This window comes from Balearica regulorum, chromosome 4 (genome assembly GCF_011004875.1).
Source record: "Balearica regulorum gibbericeps isolate bBalReg1 chromosome 4, bBalReg1.pri, whole genome shotgun sequence".
Classification (NCBI taxonomy): Eukaryota; Metazoa; Chordata; class Aves; order Gruiformes; family Gruidae; genus Balearica; species Balearica regulorum.
The window spans coordinates 1,867,222-1,877,759 of NC_046187.1; the positions used below are offsets into that span (position 1 = coordinate 1,867,222).

General features: G+C 44.4%; 1 protein-coding gene across 1 annotated transcript; it reads left to right on the plus strand.

Annotated features, from left to right (window-relative positions):
* Nucleotides 1–298: 298 nt before the first annotated feature.
* JCHAIN (joining chain of multimeric IgA and IgM) lies at nt 299–7,433 on the plus strand. Its single transcript, XM_010312405.2, has 4 exons — nt 299–506; nt 4,379–4,514; nt 5,397–5,477; nt 5,970–7,433. The coding sequence occupies exons 1-4, from the start codon at nt 443–445 to the stop codon at nt 6,169–6,171; spliced, it is 483 nt and encodes a 160-aa protein (XP_010310707.2). The 5' UTR covers nt 299–442; the 3' UTR covers nt 6,172–7,433.
* The last annotated feature ends 3,105 nt before the right edge of the window (nt 7,434–10,538 follow it).

Genomic DNA, 10,538 nt, shown 5'->3' on the forward strand with positions numbered 1-10,538 from the left:
GAAGCCTGAAGTGTTTTTATAATACAAGTCAAATGATCTTTAAGTCTGATTTCTCAAAACTCGAATCCAGAGCTGTGACTCCTTGGCTATCCCGACACTTTCTTGCCCCCCAGGTTGGGACAGTGCCACTGGCACTGACCGTAAGATGTCCCCTAAGGACCAAGATGGCTTTGCACTCAGCAGCTTCATTGCTCATCGGTGATGAGCAGAAGAAAAATGCACAGTAATAGCGCAACCCCCTGCCCACCCCCCACCACTGAAAGCCAGAGGTCTTTCTGCATTAAACATGCCCGGTTTCGGTCCCCAGCCACATTTTCCACAGTGTCAGTGCGAGCCGGCTGGGCCGTTTATTTTAAGAAACACATAGCTGTATCATTTGCACACGCCCTTATAGGCAGACACGGGCTCTCCACTCGTGTTCTTCAAAAGAAGGGAAGACAAGATGAAGAGCTCTTTGTTGCTGTCCGTGACCTTGGCCGTCTCCTTGGGGCTCGTCCTTGTGACAGGTAGGTGAGAAACAAAGAGCACGGCAAAGTGCGCTTAAGGCATCAGCGACGGGTTTTGTGTAATGGACCATTAATAATTCTAACAGTCAAAAATCAAACCTCAAAGCCTGCTCAAGCAGTCATGCTTCAGTGGGGCTTGGACACCTCTGTGTCTTTCTGCACCACAGAGCTGTGCATTTTTAATTGCTGGCTTGGAGCTAAAAAGTGATGACTAGCTGCAAATTTAAGACTTGATGATTAGCCATTTTTCATCGGGTTTCTGAAGCTAAAAACCACCAACATGCACGCTTGCTTTTCTGCAGTGCTGGGAAGCTTGCAAGACTCTTACCTGCTAGATTTCAAGGCTTCTAAAAATCTTCCTGGTAATCCTGTCATACGGCTACAGCCAACTTATTCCTGATTGAAGTGTAGTTTATCGTCGAACTCCACTGAATTTGTTGGAGACTCTTGATTTAGACCAAGATCAGGCTATCATCCCAGCACACTCCTCAGGGTGGTTCACAGGTGATAGATACTGACTGTACTACAGCCAGATCTCCAGATGACGGTCTGAAATCATCCTCATTCACATGGTGGATCTGGTCCGCAGGATTAAATCGTGCTGAAGGATAACTATCCCAACAGCATCCCTGCATTTCCTCCGACTTTTGGGAAGGGGCATCTTGCTGCCTACCCGGGCAGGTCCTTGTAAACTTCTGCTTCCTATTAAAAGTCACCAGCTGTATAATCCATTAGCTGAAAAGGCAGAAAACATTGAGAAATACTGTGTCAGTTCAACACAGACCCCAGTCTGTTGTTTCCCATTCGTACACATGGCTTTTTTTTATATATATACACATGCATATTTTTTTTCTAAGTGAGCCTCTTCCTACTCTAATGAACTAGCCACTTGCACCTGCAGCCAAGTTTGAACAGATATTTTCAGAATGTATTTGCTTCTTTGCTATGATGCAGCTGGGTTTTGTTGGGCTTCACAGTGTATTACAGGACAACCCAATACTGGGAGATGAGAAATTTTGTCAAAATAATCTCTGGATGAGTGTTGAGGAGGGAGGGAACACCAGGCTGTAGCAAATCATGCACCAGAAATTCCAACCCACAGTCAATTTAGAAGGACATTAGGAAATTTTGTGTTTAACTACCTTCTCCCCAAAGGAACTTTACTGGGTGATATGTGGAAGTATTGCTGAAGAAACTATCTTTTTTGCAGCTTTATAATTATACTTTTAAAAGTATATGGAGTACCTGTAACTTTTAGGGTTACTGAAGCCAAGAGTATTACATGAGAAATTAAATCAGGACAATATTTTTAGAGTACAGTCAAAAAACCTCTGCCTATTCATAGAAGAGTATAGTCATATAATTTTATAAGATGAATATACTCTTGGCGGGCTCCCAAAGGTTTTGGGACAAATCTCAGAGCCAATAGGATCCAACTTGATTATTGGCTTTGGATTAAGGCCTTAGAAAGAATTGCACGCAACATTACATAGAATAAAATGACAGACAGCAGAGGAAACTACGTGAAGGACAAGAAGCCAGGGACTTTCTATAAGGAAAAAGAAAGGCCAGGACTCAGGGAGGCAGAAAGAGGCTTTTCCAGTCAGCTTCTGCATCAGAGGGAAAAGTTCATGTTGAGCCACGAGCTGGCAGAGAGGAAGCACGCAGAGCAAGAGAGATTGCAATAAGGCATATAAAGAGACAAGCACTGTAAAGCTCCGAATAACCACCATCTCCGCCTGTCAGATACCATTATGTATTTCTGCCTGGGTGGGGCACAGCGCGACCAGAAGCAGGACTGGACTTACGCGCCCTGTGTACATTTTGCAGTGGCGTTTGCACAGCTGGCCAGGTGTGCTGGATGCTGTACAGAGAAATGCTAAAAGCCAGCCCTGGCTCTAAAGGGCTCAGCTGGCACATGTGATAGCGGGACACGCTGCAAAGGGAAAGAAAACCGTGAGAGCAGTAGAAAGGGCAACATCTCCTACATGCCTTTAGTGGCTCGCTCCAGTGCCCAAAGCAAGGGAGCCAAGTAATTTCCTTCCTGATCGGGAAACTCCACAGTGAACCTGTTTCAGGAAGCCTTCTGCTGCCAATCGTCACAGCAACAGCTTTTGTAACCAGCAGCTGAATTGTAGGGTCACTCTGAGGCAATATCTTACACAGGTTTTGTGCCCTTTTCACAGTTATAAGGTCTGTAAGGATCTCAGAAAATAACCCAGGGGAAGGGAAGCAGCTGAGACCCATGTATTATAGGGGCAGGAAGGAAGCTCTAAGAAGCCTTAGATAGAGAACCTGGAATGCTATTTTCATTACGTTGTACGGACTAGATAATTAGGGACTCTGCCGATCAATACCGTCCTTGTTTGGTCTTGCAGACAGCTTCACACAACAGTTAAGCTGCTGCCATTACAAGCTAACAATCACAACACTCAGAGTCCGGGTGCTGCTCCTGGATGCCAGCTTTGCTTTTGTTCCCATAGGCTTTGAGCCCTATCCCTTTCGCCCTGTACCAACAGGGTCTGTTGTTCCTAAACCCCAGCAGCTGTGGACATGGAGATTTAAAAAGAAAACAGACCTGAGCTTATGCAGCATATATCTCCTTACTTACTGATCCATGCTTTGATAACTCAAAGAAATCCAGCTATTAAGACCAAAGCTTTTAAGTCAAAGCAACTCTGAAATCCTCCATAGACATGATGAATGCAGATGTTTTCAGCCTGTTTCTTCTTTCTCTCCATGGTTAAACCAAGGGACAAGCAGAGTAGGCGAGTCCCCAGAACCAAGGTCCATCTGAGCCCAATATTAACCGTCCCATCTCAAAGATCACTCATGTTGGTACTTCTAGTAAGCAGGCTGAAAGTGCTGTGGGAAGAGTGACACTCCAAAGTGATGGCTGTGAACTTGATTTTAGCAGCACTTAGAAATAGAGGGATGTAGAAACCACCACTTAAGAAGGGTATGACTCTGTGTGCACATAAAAGCATGGCTGGCCTGTGGTGGGAAAAAAGACCAGATGCTCTGGGTTGGGGAAAATGAACTAGCAAACAACAAGCTATTTCAAATGCATCTATTTGCCCAGTAAGACAGCATTGCGTGCCACCAGGAATGTTCAAAAAGTTTCTGGGTGACAGATGGGATGTTTTACCCGGTTTTGACCGAGTTTCATATTGAATAACATGCTATAAGTATGGGAGACATACCCAAGCCAGTTGTTCTCTATTTGAGTAAGAAAATCAGGACCCGAGTTTTCCCTGCAAACCACAAACATCGTAAGCGCCACTTGCCTTCCGCTGCCAGGTCAGCAGGCTGCCTTCTTTCTGGGTCCTGTAGTGCTTTTTGGCATCTGTTCCCTCCGAGACCTGAAAGACAACGTACCGCTTAAGCAAAACTGGCCCATCTGCCACGTCAGCAAGGTCAGACATCTGTTTAGAGGCCAGATTCAAACGAGGGTTTGGACTGCTAGAACAGCCCTGGTGCATGACAGAGGAATCGGGTAACCTCCCCCATCAGGGGAAAAGCAGCACTTGAGCTGCCAGGTATAGCTCAAGGCTTGCACGGGGACTTTCTTCCCATTTCATGAGAAACCCCTGCATGTTTGCCTCTCACCAGCCACACAGTGTCTGGGTTTGTCATTTTTTTCCTTCCCAGTCCCACCACCTCCACAGACAGAAGCATACTGCCGACCAAGCAGGGAAGACAGCTGAACTCATCTTTGCCAAGAAGCTCATTTGTACTTGTTGCAGGTGGACTTTAATCAATCCAGATGCCCTAACAGTGCATTTCTGGCATTCTCATCACCTGGCTTTCTCCTAGAGCAGGTTCCCGGGGTTTTCTTCTTGACCCTCGGATTGCATATTCTGTGCTTGCAGGTTTTCCACGGGACCCCGAGGACGAGGAGTACGTGCTGGTCAATAACAAGTGTCAGTGTGTAACCGTGACCGCAAAGTTCGTCCCCTCCAAAGAAAACCCTGATGAAAAAATCCTGGAGAGAAACATCCGCATCCTGTAAGTGGCAGACAAGTATTACATGGACATGGTGAACAGGAGATGAAGCGTTATAGGAGTTCGCCTTTCTTTGCATTGTTTCCCATGTCCTGGCATTGATGAAGTGAAACGGTTTTCCCCGTGGGCTGCTTTCTATGCTATCCTGGAATATTTCCTTTTGCTTTGTGTTTTTGTACCTCACATGAAGCTGTCTGGTGTTTGTCCCTTCAGATACAAAAGCATCCCTCTGTTTTAAGTGGTCCAGTAGTACCTTTACAAAATAAGCTGGGCAAGCAGAGGATTACATTTCTGCAGTTGGTCTAATCTGAAACCAAATTGGTGCCCTGACAGTGGACTCATTGACCCATCTGATACCAAGCCTGCTATTTTATAGGCTGAGAAGACAAGTTAATGCCTAAACTATCAGAAAAGGCTAATCCGATGAGGCAGATCACAGTTCAAGAGTAGGATAAGGTCCTTGTTATTCCCACAAAACTTAGAGAATTGTGTGCGTGTGTCTCAAACAGGGACCGAGTTCAGGCTCAAGAGCTGCAGGAGTTCTGGTAGAGCTCACAACAGGAAAAACACTAATTAAACATGTCTATGTCCTGCAAGTCTCTCGGGCATCTGCCAGCTCAGAATTTAAAAAGAAAAAAAGGATTATCAGCACTGTCACCTTGAAAATGACATTTTCAGAAATTGCTGCAGTCCTCTGGGGGAGGGTCGTTGCCTTGGAGGGCACAATAGGGCCAAGATCTGCCTTTCCCGGGCTTTGCAATGGAGGAGCATCGGAATGGAAATAACCTGAAGACCAAGATGAGAGTCGAGAATTGTTTCACAGCGCACTAGTCCCCTGTTTAACGAGCAGTTTTCATGAGAGCCATTCTCCTCTCCCCTTTGCAGAGTCCCCCTGAAGGCTCGAGAGAACATCTCTGACCCCACGTCCCCCCTCAGAACCACTTTTGTCTACCGCATGACTGAACTGTAAGTAATTTTCTTTACCAAGTTCATTTCCTAAGACTTTATCTCCCCTGCAGCATTGCCCACAGCAGCTCAAAAACGTGCTTGAAGGCCAGTAGCTAAGGTGAGGCCAGGTCACAGAGGAAACTTTTCCCCACAGAGTCTAGCGTTTTATTCTGTCGCAAGCTAAGAAATTGTTATTTCCGTGATTAAATCGCATAAAAAAGATCTGACACCTACAGGAAATGTTTCTTTCTGACCGCTGTTCATCTCAAATGTCTTAGACATCAGCAAATGACTCATTGCCTGTTTAACCCTCCCTCTTAGGGACCAATTGTGCCAACAGCAGCTTGAGAACACTAAAAGCGTCTGGCTGGAGTTCCTGCGTAAAACCAGGAAGGCCACAGTACTCTCCTAGCTGCTACATCTGCAGATCAGCAAGCAAGATTAGGGTTTCACCAGGGGCATCTTTTCATCACAGCTCTTAACACCTGTTCTATTCTCCATCTCTTCCAGTTGCAAAAAATGCGATCCCGTAGAAGTTGAGCTGGGCGGTGAGATATACCAGGCCCAGCAGAGCACCTCCTGCGATGAACCGGAAACCTGCTACACCTACAACAGGGACAAGTGCTACACCACAACCTTCCCATTCCTCTACCACGGGGAGACGAAAAACGTTCAAGCAGTTCTGACGCCGGCATCCTGCTACACCTATTAGCTCAATCCGCTGCTGTACTACTGTCTTGTCACGCTCAGCGTTCCTCTCAAAAATACCTGTATAGCACCGTAGTACCTGGACAACAGTGTCCACGCTATCAGCTCCCAGAGTAATGCCAACTTGCCTCTTCATACTGTTTCCAACACCAGACTAGTGCCGTCTCCCAAGAGCACCTACCAGTTGTCAGATTCTGTTCTCGTACCCCCAGCACATACCCGCAACGCCATATTACGCGTCTCGGACGTTACCATCACAGAGACCAGATCCTCCGCAGATGTAAATCAGTAACTCCCTTCAAGTCAAGGGAACTACACCCCTTTACAACACCGGGGAAGCTGTCTTTTCCACAGTTTTCCATCGATCTTCATCTGAGCAAGGTTGCCACAGACATCAGCAGCAATGTCTGTGTATTTCCCTCCCTGAGCAGTCCAAAGCAAACCTCTGCACACCTTTTAAACAAGACCCTTTGATTACATTAGCAGAATTTGTGCCATTATTAGAAGGCTTTTGTACAATCAGATTGGAGAGAAAAGATGAGGCATGAGAGCGAGAATTCCAATTTCAAAGTTACTTTACAATTGGGCATTCTGGACCCTTCTAGCATTTTGACAATTGCCAGCTTCTAGTTTTCACGTACATTTAGAGAAGATGAAAAGATGCCGTTACCCTGAAGCGTTTTGCAAAGTTGCCAGGATCTCAACTGTGCCAGGAATAGTAAACTCTCCTAGAACATGTTAGGTATTTCACTTTCCATACTTATTTACCAATATTGCTGCCTTCTTCCACCCCTGCTCCCAGTTCAATTGATGGAAAAAAAAGGCCCAAGTTTGCTGAAATTTCTTTTCTTGTTCCTCTTTTAGCATTTAAAGCTTCAGGAAATTCTGTAAAGGCGACTCAATCGCTAGAGCAGGACTCTAGTTAGGGATTCATTCCTTCTTTCACATCAGTAGTCTTTTGTTGTCATCCAAGAAACCCTCACCAAATTAAGGAGCTGATTCCATATTGCACCCTACGTTTCATTGCATTACACTTGGTATTGCCCATAGAGACATCATGTACACGAGCACATAAGGCGTCTGGCGTTACCTTGGGGATGGCCGATACGTTTCTCACTGTTTTAAGGAGTTGATTGTAAAGCTTTAGGCTGTTCTCAAAAGTCCTTATCTGGCTGCACACGTAATTGGAATGATACAAGAGCAACAACCTTATTCCCAGTTATTGTAGCTTTGTTAGTGAAACATTAAATAAACTTTTTTCTGCAACAGTCTGTGTGTTATATTCCAGTTAAATAAGAACTCATTAGAAAAAAGTCAACTCTGTAATCATATTCTTTCCTCCTTCACAGTGACTTAAGGAGCTCTCCCTAAATAACTGTTTCTGCTTACAGGCAAAGCCTCCCAAAAAACTGGCATAGAAATATTATGGCGCACTTGCAGAAACTGTGACAGATTGAGGCTGAACTAGTTTACAATTTTAAGATTGGCTCTGCATCACTGAGCCGCTTCAAGGCCCTTCAAATCAGTCGAGGATTGGAGTTTAAAAATCCGTACATCATCTAACCTCTTCAAACTGCGAGAATTTTACCTCTCCACTGAAAAAAATGTGCCTTTAAGACAGGTATGTCAGGGGCTAAGTCATTCATATGCAAGGTGTCTGTCCTAAAGAAAAAACAATCTTGTGGGGGCCAAATTTTGAAGAGGAAAAGAATAAAGAGGACCAAGACATAAATTATTCTCATGTTACATTAGAGTTATGGAAAATGAACTCAAAAATCTTTTTTTCCCCTCTTTCATGCAAAAAGATAGCCAATTCACAGAAACGCAAAATGCCAAGAGAGGCAAATAGACTCCTGCCATGTTCTAACACAGCTATGAGTATTTCAGAGGTTAGGCTAAGCTAAGCTTACTGAAATTTGTCTCAGAGGTTTTCATCTTGAAAATCCTGGTGTTCGCCAACCTAGGCATGCTGCAATGTTAGAAGTTAGGTCACGATGAGGCTGCGTTTCACCTCCCAACACAGCTCTTTAGGTTACATGCATAGGAACTTGTCTGTCCTTGGGGCTCTGCCTCTGCTGTGGAACTACATAGCTAAACATGATGTTTCCACATTTGTTTCTACATCCTATTGCAGAGACAACGCAAGATTCACAGTCACAACAGGACTGGAAATCAGCCTGCAGCACTCCTTGGGAGCCCAGCAATGCCAGCACAACAGACTACTCCTGAGAGGCATTCAGGAAAAAGGAAGTCTAAGCACAGACTGTTTTCCAAGAAGCTGTGAACAAGGACTTGCTTAGATTATCTCGGGCACAGCAAGCAGCCACTAGCAAACAAGAAAAAAGTGTTCAGCAAACTCACCGTGTGCTATTCACCTTTATTATATAGCACCTTTGTAATAACCATCTTTTTTGAGATGCAGACAGCCCTGCCCATCCTTCAGTACTGGATTGTGTTAGCCAGGTTTTAAATGATACCTCAAAGCAACATCACAAGTTCAATCAGGCTCTGAATCCTTACCTGAAAGACCAGGACAGTAAACTAGGAGCTACTGAGGTCTGCTTACCCCTGAGAACATACTGGGGAGCGTCTGGGACCTCACAGCCAGGGGAAAAGACGCTGATGGACTAGAGAAATTCCCCTTGCTGGGGATTGTCTTAGAAGTGCCAACAAACCCATGTCCTGCTTTGAAAGATCCTGTTTGTCAGACCACGCTGCCCACTTCTAAGTGGGATTTTTTGCTTGGTCCTGATGTTGGGGGTAAGAACGCTTCCCTCGGTGAGGACTCCTCTATGTCATTCTCTAAGTGACTATGGTGGGACAAGGCTTCCCCCTCGGACTTGCAATACTTTCCTACAAGCTCCATCTTCTCCTGCACAGGTCTGCTTGGTTCTTTAGCTGCATTTCATGTTTCTTGAATAGTTTGTCTTAGTGTATTTAAGCTAAATTCATTTTGTCTCAGACTTGGAAGAATACATTCCTATTTTATCTCCTCACAGGCTACTTCTAGAGGTAATTCTTCCCAGGTCTGTCCTCCTTGTCTAAATACTGTTCTGTTGCTTATGCAAAGTTGAGTTAGAGGGATTTCTCACTAGTTTTTTTTAGACATCCTTTTCAAAGCATCAAAATTTATCCTCATAACTCTGTTTCCAGTTTGACCAAAAAGTTTCATTAGCAGCAGAAACTACAGCACATACAAAGCAGAACAAAACAAATCAAACAAAACAAAGCTTGAGCTCAAAGACATTGTTTTACAGCAGGAAGTTCAGCAAAGAAAGCAGCTTATGACTGTAAGCATCCAAAGCTGCAGTTTAACTCGCAAAGAGGCCAAAGGGCAGTGGGACAGCCCTGTTCCTGCACTGTAAAGGCTTCAGCTGTCTTTGTGAGATTTTTGGTGTAGTAATAGATAACAGCTATGATTTTTGGTGGTCTCGCTGCATTAAGTCTACTTTTGTCAGCGCAAGGCTTGTCCATGGTGGGATGTTTCTGCAAAAGAATACTGCTTTGTACCCTCTCAGCTAAGAAATGAGGTCGCTTCGTGAACATGAAGTTGTTTTTACCAAATTATAACCTGTGATCCTGGATTCTGATGTCCCAAGCTATACAAAATCATTTTCCCCAGCATCTTCGGTAAGGAAACCTTGTTCTCCATTATCCAAGTAACCACACCTACCCTCGACCATCTGCAGTCTATTTCCAGGAGGAGCTGGACAAAATGAGATGGATTATCATTCAACTGTAAACATAGCCTTTATTTTTAGGCAGCATTAACAAAACCTTTAACTTCGCCTTCGTGTTCTTCTGAGCTGAGGTGCTCCCAGGCATCTTCTCTGCAAAGCTTACTCCTTGGTCCTACAGAGAGCATTTTGTCATAAAACACGAGTGCCACTTGCCATTCACCTCACCAGCCCTTTGCACATTCCATGATTTTAGTCACATGCAACTCCTGGGTCTTACCTTGAGAAAGATTGCCCTCTAGAGCATGAACAATATCTTCCCTTTGTCTATGTATTAAGTATGCAAATGGAGTAGATTTTTTTTTATCCAAGGAAAATAAACCTACTTCTAAACAAACCCAGCAGCAGAAAAAATACCTGCCTGCTCTTCAAACTCCTCCTAATAACTCCTTGTACCACAATTGAAACCAGCACCTTTGTTAAAACAGGTATTCCAATAAAACAAAACCAGACCACCGTAAAACATTCTGAAATGCCAATCACTTGCTTTCAGCAAATGAATGTTTTTCACCACATATGATCCCAAGAGCATTCAAGGAACCCAATTTACAACAATTACTTCAACTAAATCTTGATTTGTGCTTATTTGCCTTCTGGGGCTATTTGTCCACATGCGGGTACCATCAAAACACAG

What these genes read in the sequence shown, in the direction of transcription:
- JCHAIN (XM_010312405.2), top strand. Translation starts at nt 443, where the DNA reads ATGAAGAGCTCTTTGTTGCTGTCCGTGACCTTGGCCGTCTCCTTGGGG. An exon ending in GGGGCTCGTCCTTGTGACAG is followed by an intron (nt 507 to 4,378) that starts GTAGGTGAGAAA and finishes CTGTGCTTGCAG; the next exon opens with GTTTTCCACGGGACCCCGAG. An exon ending in GTCTACCGCATGACTGAACT is followed by an intron (nt 5,478 to 5,969) that starts GTAAGTAATTTT and finishes CATCTCTTCCAG; the next exon opens with TTGCAAAAAATGCGATCCCG.